At 35.7% G+C, this 18,738-nt stretch overlaps 1 protein-coding gene across 3 annotated transcripts in view; it reads right to left on the bottom strand.

Moving 5' to 3' along the window:
• The window catches only part of fru (sex determination protein fruitless), an 86,840-nt gene that overhangs the window by 59,285 nt on the left and 8,817 nt on the right, over positions 1 to 18,738 (bottom strand). For 2 of the 3 annotated variants that reach the window (XM_022065949.2, XM_022065950.2), the window contains exon 3: positions 9,332 to 9,520. In XM_022065949.2, coding sequence (XP_021921641.2) covers positions 9,332 to 9,520 — 189 coding nt within the window. Of the gene's footprint in view, positions 1 to 204; positions 8,518 to 9,331; positions 9,521 to 18,738 lie in introns of those variants that run through there. The other variant, XM_087344045.1, reaches the window with a different exon arrangement.

The following is an 18,738-nucleotide window of genomic DNA, read 5'->3' as shown; positions in this document are numbered from 1 at the left end:
TTAAGCAAAAACATTAAGCCCATTTCTGGCCACATACTCAAATAGATACCAGTTACACACGAACCCATAAACTACTCTCCGTTTACATTTACATTATGTAACAACAAATTTCTTTCAGAATCTGTACACATAATTAATATCCTCAATTCTTGGTTTCTGGATTAATTGTGTTTGTTACTACTTGCATACCAGGCGGATGTCAGACAAGGTTTCTTAAATTCTTTATTATCATACATTGTATTTCAATACATACCAACAACAAAATCTCTTATAGACAACTGCTTACCAAAATAAGGCAAATTTAACGAGTTTAATGACAAATATAGAGGTCTGTAGTGTTGAAAAAAAGATGTCTCTTATAGACAAATTAAAGGAACACAGGGAAAGAAATGTAAACCTAAGTTAAAGTTTTATCTCATCATTAACTTGGAGGAATTTAGAAAACCCCACTGAATATACCTAAGCCTTAATAAATGTTAAAACAAGGCATCTTTCACATACAAAACAGGACACACACTCTGTACAAAATGATATGTTTTTGATACTCAATATTATCAGGTTACCTGGCCCTCAAGATGGACACCAAACATAAAACAAAATCTACAACTGTAAAAGAAATTAGAACCAATCAGCATAATGCTCCCAACTACAACTGTAATTATATCTAAATTATAATGTATGATGACAGACTTCTTATGCATTACTTGGGGAGTACCTCAGAAGGAAAGATTCCCATTTCTTTGTTCTAAAAATTGCCAAATGTAGTCCTCCTTACAATTTACAGCTCATTTGTTTACAAGTCTTGAATGTATAGAAGTAACAAAAAATTCCATTGCTTATTATGGTGCTTTATACAATTTTGAAAATATTTTTTAATATTTACTAATAAGTTCTGCTACAAACTAAAACAGTATAAAAATGTTGCACAATTTCTACAGACACGCATGAACACATACATAAAACATACACGTAAAAATTATATCAAGCCACTAGTTACCAAGTAAGAACTATTTAATTATGCACTATTAAAACAAAAATTTGGGATTAACCTAACATGCATTAAAATGTGCATGATTTGTGGGAATAAACAAAAGGGCTAAAGAAATAACCCATGGGTGCACCAAGTACGTAGTGTACCCTCTCATGTATGACACATGGGGCGTCACACATTGCTCCTCTAAATGTAGCAGAACATGGCACAATTAAAAGAAGGGAAAGTAAATCAGCTGACAGCATCACACATTAGTGTTTTAAATGGAGTGGGCATGGCATTTAAGGGTTAATTTCAAGTACACAACAACGTGCATTCAGGTTACGTCACCGAATTTCACCACCGAACTATCCAACTTTGTGGAACAGGGTCCTTACTGCATGCTCAGCTACTCAATAAATTCCCTGAATTTTATGGAACTCAAAGGTTCATTACTGTGTTGCCAATGGTCCTAATGAGCCAGATGAACGCAATCCATACCACCAAAACCCAATACCCCAAAGATTCACTGTAACATTATCCTCCCCAGCTATTCTGTCTCTTCGGAGTGGTCTCTTCCCTTCAGGTTACCCAAACGAAATATTATTGTGCACATCTTTCAAGTTCCCCATGTCCGCTGCATATGCCACCCACTTCTTCCTTTTCATTTGATCACACTAATTAGATCTATTGAAGAGCAAAACTCATGGAGCTCCTCATTATGCAGTTCACCCCTCAGACAGTCTACCATAATTTCTTCCCTCTAAGGTCCAAACACATCCCTCAGCATCCTGCTCTCAAACTACCTAAATCTGTGTTATTCCCTAAATGTGAGAGACCACAATTCTCACCATGTCATGCCACAAACATTTCCAGAAATATTTCTAAAACAGCAGAAAATTTAAGCCCCTCAAAATAAAATTGTAAAGAATACCATTTTCAAAACAGTTTGAAATGGCTGCATGGTATGCAGGGCAAAGCGTGTTAAGTCTTTCAACTCTCATTTCTGACTTCCAAGTGTTTCTCTACCTGTACACTAGCTGTTTAACAAATTCTTTCCACCTGCAAAATTTTTGGTGTATTAAACAACCAAGGTCCAGCCACTAAAGGTAACAGCACATACACCCACAACGATTGCCTGCTCAGTCCACTACTTAATCCCATCTGCAATTCAAGAATTCTGTCACACACATCACTTCCTGGATTTATTAATTTATACTGAAAGCACTCAAGCCTTTCCTCATTTCCTCAAAATTAATATCTCATATAACTATTACAAAAGAATTTAAAAGAATACATTTCTCAGTGGTGAAAACATTAGAGATAAAGACTGGGCCTTTCAGACAGAATGGCCATTCTGCATAACTTGGGGGGGGGATAAGAATGCAGCAGCATATAATACTGGCAATGTCTGGCTGTTATGTATTTTTTTATTCTGCACTGTCTGGGAGTAGTTTAAATATCTGCTGTCCAAGTTTCTGGATACTCCCGTCCCAAATGTTCAACACATAAATGCCAATTTTGTCTCTCCAAAAGAAAAATGTTTCTGTATTTGCCTTTTTTCTACATAACGCACCATTTTGGAGAAACAGGGTGGGATGGACAAATCTTCTTTGGCTCTCTTATAAAGATTTGCCTGACTCAAAATTTAGTGGTGATGATTTATCCCTGCAAAAATGCCTTAATATCAAATTCCATGCATTTTTATGACCAGGATAACATAGTAATGATCTTTTCACCATTAACATGTACCAGCCAGTTTCTGTGTACAAGTACAGAGCAAACCATGACAAGTACAGTATTTTCTTTTGTGCACCATTAGCATTCTGCGAGTGTTTGTAATCTTTGAGTATTTGAAAAATAATATTTATCATGGAATGCAAATTAGCTTATGAAGATTTTCTTTAAAACTGTAATCATGTCCTTAGAGACCAATGCAATAAAATCAAGTCCAAATGCTCTAATCTGAAATCTAAACACTGCCATTTATTACACACTCCAAAAACCAATGAATCAATACATCCTAGGTCAAAACATCTGCAGATTTTGTATTACTGGCTTTCAGGTGAAAGCTGAACTTATGCATTGAATGTCATTTGTGGAAACCTACTGATAAGAATTTGCATATTTTGTACACAATCCTACTGGTCATTGGATATGTACATACATTGACACTTATATACAACTGTTTCAATTCTCATCTTCATGAAGACAATAAAATATATCTGATTCAGCTCTACAGTTAAAAACCTTCTGTTAACTTCAAGTACCTTCAAGAACAAAATAACATACTAAATAATGGTGTATTTGTAATAGCATTCACCAGCTGGAACGTTAAAAAATCTAAAATATATTATTTATGACTTATGACTTAAAAACTACACTGAGAATGTTGTCCATCTTTGTTTTCAGTGTCTATATAATCCACACTTCAGTTAACCTCTCCACCAAGATTGTTAACAACTGTTTTATACATACAGTAAGCATATTTTTATCTCTTGGGGATACGCCTAGTTTATATAAGTCATGTTAGAAACTAATTACACACAGACTCTCTACAGATACTTCATCTGATGAGGCAATGCTCAGGTAAATTGCTTTGAAGTTACTGCTCAAACATGCACAAGGTATAAGGATGGCTGTGTTCTGTGTTGTCACACCATGTATTCTGGCAGAAATTTGATAATGCTTCAAAGATGCTTCCTGCTCACTGCCCTGGCAATGAAGGCAGCAAGTTCCTCTAAAACATCGGTACACTTATACCAGACCACACAGCACAACGACCCAGAAGATGGCAAGCCATCATCATACTCATTGCTGAGACCATCAAATATCATTGTGTACAAGCCAAATCACCATTTATTATAAGTAGCTTAACTAATATGCCTAAACTTCACCCCTTTCTTCTGTATAATTTCATTTTGAGTCATATTTGTATTTTTACAGCAAGGATCAACTTCCACTGTAAATAGAGACAACAAATATGAAAATTATATTAACACCTTGAGTCCTATTGATGTTATCAACATTGCTTTTCTGGGTCGTTACATCACGCGGACTTGTAGGTGGACACCAATTTTTTGGAGAAACATGCTGTCTCTATCTTCAAGCAATATGTTTCTCCAAAACGTTGGTATGGTATCCACAGACAGGTTCACATAATGTCACAACCTAGAACAATACTAACATCTAGACCACCATCTCACATAAGCATACACATTATGGTCTCAAAGTCCATGCAATGCAATAACACATAGATCACAATTTTTAAAATTGAAGAAATAATCATTTTTGATCTTTAAACGTGAAATTTTGATCCTATCATGTAGGTTACTCTTTTACTCCATTTTGTATCCAATAAATGTTGCATAACTTCACATAATGTTTACTGTGCCTTCTTCTAAACAGATCCAAAGTGAATATAATACACACTACATTCACGAGCCTAGTTCTCTGCTTTATGACATATGCTTAGATCATATAATTTAAAGCCATAACAATGACTATAGAGATGACTGTCTGGTTTGATAATTAAGTAATATCACACTTAACAATTTGTGTTCCTGTTTTACCATGGATAAACAGAGACCCAACTAAGATCCTCAATCCCACACGCATGAAATGTAAGCAATCCAGAATTCTTGAAAGAACTAATATTAGTACGATTTTGAGTGATTCAGGCTCTGAGCAGAAGAACATTTTGGTTCCAGAAAGTGAGAGAGAATTATATAGATGCAGATGTATAGTGATGTTCTGAGTAATAAATAATTGTGTGAGAGGGCAGTTCATGATTGATCAGTAGGATCATGAACAGAAGCAAAACAAGTGATACAGAATGAAGGTCCATATTTTTGAAGCTCTATGCATAAAATTCAATGTAGTCCAAATTTGCTGCAAATATCATACACATTGTAAACACATTTCAAGTATTTCTTTTCTAGAAAGAATTTAATTTTTGCATAACTTTGTCATTTTGGGTTTCTCTGGCTCATTTAATAATAAATGCAATGGCAACTTCGATACTAAAAAGAGGTGTATATAAAATGTAGTCATGTTATAATATGAGAAATTACTTATTTCAGAAATTTAGGGTTATAATTTTATCAAGTTCTTCTGATATTCTGAGTACCAGTGACAATGTCTTGAGGGTTTTCACATAAAACCCAATGATTTTTGTTTGAAACATAAGTACCCTATAATCTCGTACAGGAAATTTATATATTTAGTTTTAGAATTAAATTTGGGGAATATTATGCACTTTAGAAACTGCTAACTGAAGCACTGCACATATCTCCACAGCCCTGATGTAAGAAAATGGGCAACCTAGGAAAGAAAAGTATACTATAATTTCATTAATATTTTATAATTACTGCACATGTACTCGTAACTATGTGCCTATGTCAAACCAGGACTTTTGCTGTATCTGTATGTCACTTTAGCACTTAGTCATTGATGCAAGAAATTATTTTATATTCTCTTAGCTATATTAGTTTTGTTCAGTATTCTCTTATTAATAACTATGAAGAACACAAAATAAAACTTCTGTATTTTACTCTCCTATCACACACATATGAACAAACACAATATTTGTAGTGATTTTTTGTTGCATGTTTAAAATGTCCAGGAACTAGGGTATTTTGTGCACAAAATGGCCAGGGCTCAAAGTGTTAACATTTTAATTTTTCTGTTCATCTCAACAGGCTTTTCCCCCTTTTTAAACATATTATATACAATATTATCTTGAAAATTGTATTACTGCAATATGTACACTTGACAACACAGTTCTGTCAGGTTCCGGCCAGGTACTGTTATTAAATGCTAAAATATGAAAGATTTCATATCAGCCTGACTCAAACCTATCTCGTATGTACTGGATTTACAGGAGACTTTTTTAATTACATGTAAAAATGCTGTTATTAAAGAACAATGCACAGAACATAACAGATGTAAGCAGTTCAAATCTGACACAGAATTTTCAATGTTTTTTTATTTATTCATTGGATATGAACCTAACCTAAAATAATTATGTTTTGCAGGGACAGGACAAGAGTATTCATGAAGGAGTACCCAAAGAGGCCTGTGCCTAATATGAAAAGGTAATTATTCACTGACATGCAGAGATAAAAATTCTGGTCAAATCTGAAAAGCCCTCATAGTAAGAAATCTTCCTCTAACGGAACAAGCGGTTACTAAAATTTGATAGAACTCGTGAGCTGAAAGAAATGTTTCTGCACATTACACAAAGAAATGATGCATCATTTTTTAAACTATGGAAAGCCTTTATACACTTACATTTAGGCCTGTGCTAACTTTTACAAAAACTACAATCAAACTTCATCCTCACCAACCAACCTCTCTGTTCCTATCATTAGTAAACCCGTATTCTTGTTCCTGCAGTATCACTTGAGTATTTAAGCTCATGGGGTTTGTATTACAGCAAACAGAGAAAAACTGCAAATACATTCTGAAAGCACGGCACAACTAAATGCTATACACATTAATTGAAGTAGGACATTAAATACGAGGAAAAAATTAATTCCATTTAAAAAATACACCCGATAATTTCCCTCTCCTACATTTACACCACATAAAAATATAGAATTTATATTGTACAATGTCAATCTTTCAATTCACAAAAATTACATCTTTGTAATGCTTGTATATCACAAACTCCATACTGCAAACCATTATTACAATCACAAAGTAGACTCTAACTCAATACTTTTAATTTTAAAAATAAATACTATAAAATTTAATACTGAGTGCCTCCTAACAATATTTTCCCAATAAATTCTTGTGGTAGTCTTCCAAAAATTTTATATTCTTGCATCACAATAGGATGACCAAATAATATGAACCACATTTAAGAAATGCGCTTGCTTTACCTAAAGTTTCTATACCAAATACAATAAAATTCAGGTACTGTCTCTGCAAACAATCAGGGCCACACAAAATCACAGCCTGCACTTGTCAATTACATTAAATGTTTGAACAACACAATGGTGAATTCAACAAAACAATAGCAAACAACTCTATTTTTGTTTTCAACAATATTACACAAATGCTCTTGTTACTTATACAAAATTTGAATTATTGTCATTACAGATGTCGGATATTCAAAGAAGTCCATTTGAAAGCTAACACACCAACTAATATTGTGCATATGTAACTGGTATATTTCAAAAGTGAAAAATGCTTGTAAATTATGTTTTCAGTAAATAAAATAGTCTGTCGAACACAGAACATTGAAATCAGTAAGCCAACAAACAACAAATTACAGAAAAATAAGACACACTCATTTCCCTTGCACTTTTTGCCTAGCCAATTTTCCCCCACCTCTAAGTAATACTATTAATTTTGTACATACACTTCACTATTTAAAATTCTGTGTCAACAAGTAAGTTATTAAGCCAACCTTATAAATATCTGTGGTCATTAACGTATGTAGAATGCCTTAATGTCACATCATCTTTAGTAACAATGGTTTGAAAAATTCATTTTGGCACAACAACAATCAATGCAACATTGTTTCAGTAACAATGGTTTGCAGCATTCATTCCATCACAACCTGAATCAATCACATCTAGTTAACTTCTTAATCTGTACTTTAGCACCCAACTCATAAATAACCACAGCAGAATTTTATCACATACCGTTACTCTTCAACAATACATCTTAACCATAAGAAATTACTGCTAATCTGTATTCTCACAATTTAAAAAGCAACTATACTTTGCTTTACTTTAAGATGTAGGTTCTGTTTTAGTTACTGTTTCAACTTCCTTTTGCATACACAATCGGTGTGCTTTGCACTTGTCATGATGGTTAACTATTTCAAGACGAAAGTTACTGTTTCCATCTGCAAATGATGTCCGGATGTCAGGTACAGTGCTGCTCCACTTGCGACAATATTTGCAAAACATTATATTCATTCTCTCATCATACTGCAACCAAATATATGTATCCAGCCAACCAGGACGGAAGCGGCCACCTTTCCTTGGTCCCGGCAAATTTGCGGGACTGCTTCGAGATCTGGCGGGTGGTGGCTGAATGACGGAGATTTCTTGTCTCAGTGAAGTTCTAGCCACAGTTTTGGCTCTTGTGCTCATTATACCACTTTGAGGTAAAAATGAGCCATTGTTTTCAGATGAAGATGAACCTGGACTTGGGTTTACAAATGATTTCAAGCTATGCTTCACAGGTCTCCACGGTACAGCCATGGGTGCTTGCAAATGAGAGGAAAATGTGCCAGTCAGTGGAGTTGGCAACTTGGGAAGTTCTACTTTTTGACCAACTAGATACTTCCTCAAAACACCTGGTGTTTGGCAGCTTGTGTGTATGTTTCCTATCTGACTTGTTCCTGGGTCCATGCCCAAACTGTGACGCATTCCCATGCCAAAACCCTGTCGCGACTCCATGCCTGAACTTTGACGAGAGTCCATCATCAAACTGTGACGAGATTCCATGCCCATAGTGTGACGTGATTCCAACATGGCTGAGCAGCCAATGGTTTCATCACTCTTTCCTCTTCCCATCTCCATATTTGTCTGTCAACAGAGAAGGAAAGGATATTGTCAGTTTTGCTCTGCTCTTATAAGTCTGGTATAAGCTGACTCGTCCTTTTTAATCCATTTCATTCAAATATTTTTCAACTTCTATTCACCACCGCATTTTCAATGAATGGTTCTGACACTGGCACGCACTAGTATGAAATACAATTTCTAACTTCTTCCACTAGCTGACCACCTTCTTCACTGATCCCATCACTTCAAGTAATGTAATATGTCCCACGATGGAAGATGCAATGTTTAGAGAATCTTCTCTCCATTTTTACGCTCCCTTCAGTAGAACATCAATCTTTTTTTTCAGGAAGGCATTACTATTTTGTTTCTTACACACCTAGTAGTATCTCAAAAAACTCATATTTGTATTTAGCACTTACAGTCCTCATTACAGATTCCATGCATTATAGCAAATAAATCAATGCATACACAAAGAGTTTCCATAATTAAGAAGCTAGTCATTTACAAAAATTAGTTTAAAAAATTAAATACATTTTAGTTTTTTATATATAATGGCTTTTTTTACCATTAAATGAACTATGATTCACAAGAGTACTAGTCTGCAGTACAAGGTATCTTACAATTTTCATCCTCACAAGTGGGCACACTTAGACATTAACATCTCCCTATCTTACTTTATGAGGAAGTGTCATTACAACACAGAATACTACTACTAACAACAATAACAACACCAACAATACCATCACCACGACCACCACCAACATATAACTCCTACTGCTGCAACTACCTCTACTTCTTTACTATTACTACTACTATTATAAACAATGCATTTACTTACTGTCGGCAGGGAAAGCGTGTCTGCTATGTTCATGTAAGGCTCCTTATATTCTGAATGACTTGGATCAACCTCTTGCTTTATAGAAGGAGGAGACGGTGGTATGTCCACAACCTCTTCAATGTCAGGTGTTATGGGGTTTAACTTTGGGACTGAGGCAGGGCTGGACTTGTAACTGCACTGTGATGATGTCTGTGGATAAAATAAAAAATTCATATAATTTTAGTCACTTTAACTAAAAAAATCTTCAAACACCAAAAATGCACACTTGAGTAGTTAACTGCAGAAAAATTTAAAACTGAAGGCTATTTCAGGAAAAAACCAACACAATGCAGAAGTCACAATTGCTCAGTCAGTATACTAACTGGGGTATTGGCTAGATGACCGTGGTTCAAATCCTGGCATGGCAGAATTTTTCTCAACACACAATGTCCACAGCAGTTCGGCAGCCCACCCAGCCTCCTACCGAATCGGTACTGGGGTTCTTCCTGGGAATTAAAGTGGACAGGGCATGAAACTGACCACCCAACCCCACTTAGTGCTGAGATTAAGAATGCACAGAGCCATACTTCCGCTGAACGATGCATGACATTGTACTTAGTTAAGCACCAGGAATAACATTACCTTTACACTACTAATATAGTGCACACTGGATTAAGGGTATGTCTTACATACAAAAACAATTCAAACGTTCATAAACATCGGGCTAACATGTTCAGCTGTGGTACATTGACAAGTCTATGTATGCAAATAACAAACCTTCATCAAATGTTACAAACTTTCCTAGCAAAGCAGAAACTTTCTTAACCTTAAAATAAAATCTTCATGGTACATTGCACAATCTTGTCCGGCTAGCAGTTTCAATCTTCCCACCTTTTGAAGCTCCAAGAACTAAACACAGCATATGTATCGTCAACAAAATGGAAGTATAACCATGTTTCTAACAATTTACTTCCCTGTAGTTTCTACCCCACAGGATTTCTCTGACTAAAACATAGTATGCATTTCTCAGTTCTAGAGTAGGTACTACACGCTGAAGAACACAGATCATGAGGCTCCTCATCATGCAGTTTTCTTCAGTCCCCTCAAACTTCCCCCCTCTTAGGTCCAAATATCTGCCTGAGCACCCTGACTTCAAAAACCTGATTCCACATTATTTCCTTAGGTCAACAAACCGAGATCTACTTTCACTAACACATAAAACAGATTATGAGATTTGAGGTTCTCACTGGGATGAGAGTGTGGATGATGTAGGCATTTACCAAAGTTTCAGATGAACATACCATCTCCATCTTCAGTGAAGATGTAGGCAATGCTTCTACAAAACACTGGTGGCCACCTACAAGACTACACAACGTCATAACCCAGAAGATCACAATCCCCAGATTAAATTATAAGTTCTATACAATTTAATCTCTGCACTTTTAAGTACAAGACAAAAATATGAAAGATTCTGTACTGAATAACAGCTAGTATTGTCAAAATTTAACCTGCTCTTAATTACAACTAAAACAATTATGTGTGATAAAGACATGACAATTTTAAAGATGATATTTACTGCATCCTGCATTATGAAAACAAGCCATGAATAAACTGTTGTGGACATGTGCTGTGAGCGCACGTTACTCTATGCAGACCAGCTGGCAGTGTGTCTCTTGTCATCGGAGACTTGTGTACACAGTGCTATAAGCTTCTGAATCATTACCAGGCACACAGTCTCTAGAAATGTCCCCAAATGTAACTGAACAGCCTCCCCCTCCAAATGGAATAAAAGGAAACCTACAAGCATTCCACTGATTTGTAGTTTAATGGCATTTTAAAATAAAAGGAATTACCAATGGGTCCATCAATACTGTTATAGAGAACTTTTGTTTTTTTATTTTATAAAAGAACATATGACACATTCTCAAGAACAATTACTTTTAATATATCTTATGCTAAGAAGATTAGAAGATTGTAAATATAAATTCTCATTCACACATAATTCTTATAAATACTTAATTACTTCTCACCATTTGCCCCTGTACACTACATTTCAGAATTCAACAATTTAGGGTGCAACTCTGCTAGTTTATTTACAGTATCTTTGATGATGTTTCATGGTAACTCGGCATACAAAATTTTGTGAAGCAATGGGTTATAAACATGCCTACAAAATACGCAGTACAAAGAAGCATGTACTAAAACAACACAAGAATAATACTTTTGTTACTACCATATTTTCTTTATTTCTATGGGGAGGCGGCATTACATTACAATCACGACTTTTTATTCATACCAGCAACGTAAACCTGCGAAGCCTTACAAGATTATTGGGGATCAATGATGTTAATTTCTATATGAATCATCAAGTACTGATCAGACACACTTCATTTGTCAGATACTGAAGAAAAAAGTAGGACTACAAAGGAAATGTACATTATCTACACACACACTTCAAGAAAGCCTACAATTTGATTAGGAGAAAAACATTACACAACATTCTAACTGAATTTGGTGTGTCAATAAAACTACTTAGGTTAATTAAGTGATTAAATAAAACCAACAAAATAAAGCCTGTATAGGTAAACACTTTACTGACGCCTTTTCTACAGAATGGTCTGAAACACGGAGATGCTTTATCACCATTGCTTTTCAACTTTGCTTTGGGACATGCCATCACGAAAGCCCCAGAAAACATTGAGGGATTAGAACTGAGTGAAACACATCAGTTCCTGGTCTATGCTGATGACTGTCAATTTGGACATGTTCATGTCTTATCACAAGACAACAGGACAAAATCATTAAATAAATATAGCTAATAAATCCTTTCAAACATCTGGGAACAACAGTAACAAATCAGAATTGCATTCACAGGGGAATTAAGACCATATCATTCATACAATGGGTGCTACATCCATCTTCATTATTTTTTATAAGTGTTTTATTACATTTTTATATATGTGTGTGGGGTTATGTGTAGTTGTTCCTACACAATTTGGTTATACCATCATCTATCATAAACAAATCCAGAAATTACAAAGCAATAACATTTAAGAATAAAGTTTATTCTTTCAGTGCTGTTACACCTTCTACAAATATATTATTTGATTTATATACTTGTCCACAGTATTTATATCACAAGCATTCTTTCATGCTACAGAACAGAACATTATCTATAATTGTTCTGTCCAGACCAGCAAAATTTTTTCCTAATCCTAATACTGAATGAAGGTGATTTTTCAATATTTGCATCACATTATTCTGTACTTCTATCTCAGCAACTGGATATTTACTTACATATAAAGGTAAAACTTGTCCCTAAAACTTTGAATTAAATCAGTTACTTTTAACAATTACGGCATTTAAATAGCGGGCATATCTAGGTAGCTCTATGTATATTACTTCTAAATGTAATGCGCTTGCTGAAAAGGTTTCCATGTACTGGCTACTTTGCTGAACAAGTGAATATCACATGTACTCATTGTTACAACATGGTTAAGTCTGAGATTGTCTACTGGGCACATTTTATTTATTGAGTTGAATGGAAGAAATATACCTAAGCAAATGAAATCTGGAGGGAAATGTAGTTCCACAATAACCATGAAACAAATGCCTCAGACAAAATAAAGACAAAGGTTCTGTATGTGCTCTTGACAGGCTAGCTATAAATTTGAAATGTTACGTGTTAACTGTGATTCTAAATGTGGCTTTCAAACTCCCTGAAACTTAAATTTGAGAATTATTACAATTAAGATATTTGTGCACAGGTAACAATCCACTGGAAAAGGAGAAGCTTGAGGAGAGGTACTGTGTTAGAACTGTCACTACCATCATCACCATCACCAATGCTTTTCTGGCTACTCTCAAAATCATTTAGTCTGACGCTCCTTTGATGTGAATGAGAAGTTTGAGACCCTCTCCTCAACCTATAAAAATGACCCAGAAATGTGATCTAACAGTTTAAAAAACTAATTTATAATAACATTTAACAAAGTGCATGAAGTACTTTCTCTATTACATTATGTCCTTCTAAAGTAATGGGCCATTTCACAGTAATTTGTATGTATTATAATTAGACCATTAGCTTTCCTGAAGAAAGCAGATTTTTACAGATTATAGAAGTGCAAGCTGAATACTCTAGAAATAGTTGCCCAGACATCTTTGAAAAACGCAGCTGCTGAAGCAGTTAAGAAAATTAGGGTACATGGCAGAACCAGAAACATTCTTCCCTCCATAGTATTATGGTTGCTACCAGCATGGATACTGGTTGAGTTCTAGATATTGTCTGTTTCACATATCTGTTAGGCCAAAGCTCGTACAGAACATGTCTGCCAGTCTATTTTAGTTTTGAAGGTTCTCGTGGAGATAGAGTTAGCTGGAGCTCTACAATTTTTGTGCATTCAGAGGTATGTCATACACAAAGTACAATAGTGACAAAATATTCCAATGCTTTCAAGAAAATGGTAGAAACAAAACCACATGAATATGTATAAATCAAGTCTGGATGCATGGATACACTGAAAAGCAAATGAGGATTCAGTTCAGGAAGATGAAACTGACCAAGAAGAAGTAATTAATGATCTGCAGTAATAATATTGTCAGTGCAAACAACCTGCACAATGGCAAGAATGCATCCAGAGCTATCGACGCCATTCAGTTCTGCAAACTTTCAACATACAGCTAGCTGTTTCAACATGGTTTATGCCACAAACTGTGCTGTAAGTTCAACCATGGAGATGTTACTGACAGTCCACAGGAAGATAAGAATTCATTGCTACAAGTTGTACCGACAGAGATACAGCCTATTTACAAAGATACATAGCTCGTCCTCATTTACTTATAAATTGTCTCCATGAAAGGACCCAAAAATCAGACTGCCGCAGGGTCACAACTCCCAAAAATAGCTTTTGTGGACTCAACGCAATGGCATTACAGACTCAGGTTAGTTCTGTCAATGAAGGAAACTTGTCTAAAATAAAGGTCCTAAAAGAACTTGAAATATCTGTTGGGAACAATCCAAAGATGCCAAGTGCAGAATCAGAGACAATGGCAAAACTGGCCTATGAAATATATCAACCAAGAGCACCCTGCTAGATAAAGAGGGAAAGGATGAAAACTCAGATAACACTGAACATGGCGCAGAGATGCATTAACATAGATGATAAATTACCTTGCCTTTAAAGTAATGGAAACTTTACAAACAATTTCCATAATTTCAAATATATATTCTCAAATATCACTCACTGTATAATAACTAGAATTTTACATTACACTGGGTATGTTATACACCATACAAACCACAAGAATCAGTAAAGATGAGGGTTTGGTGAAGTTTGAACAAAAAAACTAATATCATGTAAAATTGCACTAAAAGTAAGAATTAAAAAATTCCATCTCAAAACAAAGCTTAAGTTTATTATGTTTACAGGGTCTGTTCGGTGTATACTAAAATTTAAGACTTCCACCTACAATAGTTTCAGACAAAGAGTACCTAACAAGTTCTACATTTAGGATAGGGAGGTCCTTACACCCTTATGGTGTCATCTCAGACTTCAAAAGACTTAGATTTCTTAAAGAATTCATATGCTTATGTGATTTTGCATGTATCTTTAAAGTTTCCAGTTTAAATGGCTTAGAGAATCCAGTTACAAATTTTGAACCATAATTGCTTTTCCAAGTACTACACACACTGCACTTCACAATGTCAGTTGAAGAATCATAAACAAGCCAGTCCTTTAGCTCATCCCTCTGCAACCAAGAAAGCTGAAAGTGGCGATATTTACGTAGTTTATCGTCATCAATCGCAGAAGAACGAGACGCAGACGCAGCTGACCAAACTTCACATACTTCAGGTGTTAAGCTTGTTTCCTCTGTTTCCAAGTAGCTTGCCAAACATGCTTGTTTTCCCACCGGTCTAATGTCTTTAACACCATCTGAAGGAACTGTCTTCATGTTTCATGGAAAAGTAATAAAAAAAAACAAAGAGATTTCACACATACGATACACATCAATGCACAAGAGCAAAGCGTGGAGTAATACAAAGTAAGACAAAATCATATATAATTATACAATGATGCTGTTGTTCTGGGTTTTAATACCATGTTGACTGATTAATTGATGCCAACATACTGTCTCCATCTTCAGGGCTGAAGTGATAATGCTGGGAATCAGAGAGGCAGGAAGGGAAGTCTGAAGAAATGGGCCAATTAAGATAAAACGAGGTAGAAACTGAGCTTGGTCAAAGAGGGGTGAGGGTAGAAGAGAAGAAGTCAACCTTATCCTATGGCCCTGGAAAGGGCTTTCTTCTCTCCCACCCTAAATCTGCCCCCCCCCCACTCCTCTGAACCCTACATAAAGTGTCTCACTATTGGCACAGCTCAAACTCTACGTCATTCTGTCCTGACTGCCATCTCTGATTGACCCATTCCTTCGGACTTCCCTTCCTGTCACCATAATTTCTCTGATTGCCAGCATCATCACTTTAGACCTGAAGATGGTGACAGTACATTTCTCCAAAACACTGGTATCTACAAACAAGTCCACATGCCATTAAAATCAAGAAGAACATCGTTATCATTGCTGCTGTGAAAACCTCAAATCTCATTTAATTATACTTTCTCCTCAATGGCATTTTCATTTGTATCTTCTTTCCAAGTGATTCAGCCAACTGATGTAGTACTTGTTTGCTTATATAACTAGAGTAATGAAGCCAAAGATTGCTATGCAATGGCACATTTTCTCTTTATGCTCTTTGACAATATATAATTTTTATGTCTTCTATTCACTCAACATAGCTTAAATTGATTACTGAGAATGAATGTGTAAAAAATAGTGTGGTTTTAAAGGTTTGCTACTTCATACAGCACATTCCAGGAACATAAAATAAACATAAAATTAAAGACAAAACTGTGATAATTTACCTGCGTGGCTATTACAGTTTAATGTGTGAGCCTCATTCATCACTCTGTCTAGCCATTATTACAATGCCTTTTTATAGCCACGAGAACACTTAGAGTAGAAGCAAACTCAACTGCAGATATAATTCTTTACTTCATAGGTTCAAGACATTAACTTAGACATTCCTCAAGGTATGGAAGGTGACAACTTCAACTGAAAATTATTCTTTGCAAAAACTGTGTAATGATCAGACCTTTAGTGTCTCATGCTATGATCTCCTGACTCAAATTTGTGCAGCAGTTGCAAAATGTAACCCAAGAAACAATGGTGTTTATGTAGCACCTAGCAAGCTGTTATCTTTCTTAAACCTAAATTGATATCACATTTACACGCACATACACCGAATCATGGATAATCATTACTGATTTTAATTCCTCGTCTCTTCTTCTAAATTTATCTTCCTGTTTGTTTCAACTATATGTCCTACTGATGTATGCTGTTCTTACATGGTGGAAACTGTCCAAAAACAATATTCATGGTGCTCACAAACTGTGGATTCAAATTTAGTCTAGCATAACTTGAACTGCACCCTCCTTTCATAAGTTGTGTGACAATACTCATGTCCAGCACACTAAGGCCTCCATTCCCCCACAGTAGTGTCACCTATTAGCATCAGATCAATCACACAAACTGTAGCAAACTTCCACCTTAATGCTTCTTCATGTTCCTGGAATACACCATCAAGAAACATCACACACGAGCACATACACTACAAAATAACAAGATATACCCTATATAATCCAGCATTAATGCATCTTGCATACTGGAATCTAAGGCCAATATTGCACAAAGTATTCTAACAATGACAACAAATCATTCTTGCACTAATGTGATCGGAGATCCCACCGTTGCAAAAATGTGACAGTCAAACAGACACAGGCAAGCCCATAAAGTGTTCTTCGATCACGTTACAGCATGAGACACATCTAAAAAGGCTCATCTAAAAATGTGAAAATGCACAAACTTGAATAATGACTTTATATGAAAAACAGCAAGATAAAATACTGGGCTGATGTGAGCAAGCAGGACTGCAGTTTCAAACATGCACTAAAAGACTTAGCTGATGACAGCAGGCTACACTGTAGTTTACAACATACACTAAAAAGTAAAATGTAAACCACACATGTTCCAACCAAAACTCTTCTGAGCAACACTCAGATGCATCTGCTCACCACATGCAATAAGATTAGTTATTATGCATCATGGTTAAATAAGAACAATAAAATATACAATGCTCAGGCCTGTCAAGGATGAGTTTGGTCTGAATGTCCCTGATGTGAACGAAATTCCATGCGAATGTGGCAAAATATATGTAGCCCAGATGGTGAGGTCCACTGAAACCAGGCGAAAGGAACCTATAAGATACACGTCTCGAACAACCTGATAAGTCTGCGGTAGCGGAGCACAGCATCGGCAAAGGGCAACGCATTGACTTTAGCAGTACCTCCATGTTTCACAAGTCAGCAGGTTACATGGACTGCCTTCCGAAGGAAGCAACCGACATTTGACTCAACACCAATAACTTCAACAGAGACAGTGGTTTCATGTTGAGCCAGGCCTGGAATCCTGTGATGAAAATGCTGTCCAAGCAAACACCTGGGCCAAAAGAGAGCATTTGACTCCACTACCAGTCCACAATGGTTAGCCATGAACATAGGGCTTAAGACAGGTACATGTATGACAGACTGGATCTACAGCCACATCAGTACCCTGAGGACAAGGACAGAGATGGTTCTTGAAACATTGGTTTTCTTGCCTTTTTATAACTTGACACTGCTGGTAGCCCAAAAGAACTTCATTAAATCAAGTCACCATGAAAGCTCCAGGTCATACAAAACTAAATATTAATAATATATACATATTCACAACCAATCCAAATCAAGCTTTCTGAAACCAACAAATTAAATGAAGATATGTGAGGTTTCCACAGCAGTGAAAATTCAAAGTGTTGGATTCTGGATTATGACAGTGTAGTCTTGTAGGTGGTTACCAACAGTTCAGAGAATTTTATCACTTCTGGTTTTGGGGAATATAAACGTATCTTGCTGAAATTCCCAGTTAACCGAACCCCAAGGCAAATCCTAATAAAATGGAATGTTTCCATATGCATGTGTATGGGCGCTGAAATGTATCGTAATTCAGCCAATCTCACAAGAAGTAAATTCATTTTAGGTTTTTTCCATGTATTTACACAGAAAATGTGATTTGCTTCTTAGCAGAAATATAATATTGTTAACTTGTATCAACAACCATAAATTTTAGAATGGTAGCAACTCTAATATTTTCCACCTGTGCCAATCATAATAACAATGATTACAACTGAGAACCTAAGTGTTACAAACCTACAGGTATTAATTTACCTCTGAACAACTCCAAGCAAGCAGTAGGACACTGCATTCGGAGATACATAAACTTACAAGTCACTATTTGAAATAAGGAAAAAGAATCTCAGCAACAGAAAAATTAAATTG

The sequence above is a fragment of the Zootermopsis nevadensis genome, unplaced genomic scaffold, assembly GCF_977971745.1.
Source record: "Zootermopsis nevadensis isolate Lab colony 2312 unplaced genomic scaffold, Znev_1.0 Znev_ptg000007l, whole genome shotgun sequence".
Classification (NCBI taxonomy): domain Eukaryota; kingdom Metazoa; phylum Arthropoda; class Insecta; order Blattodea; family Termopsidae; genus Zootermopsis; species Zootermopsis nevadensis.
Note: the sequence above shows the minus strand (reverse complement) of the source record. Positions and strands in the feature narration are given on the sequence as shown.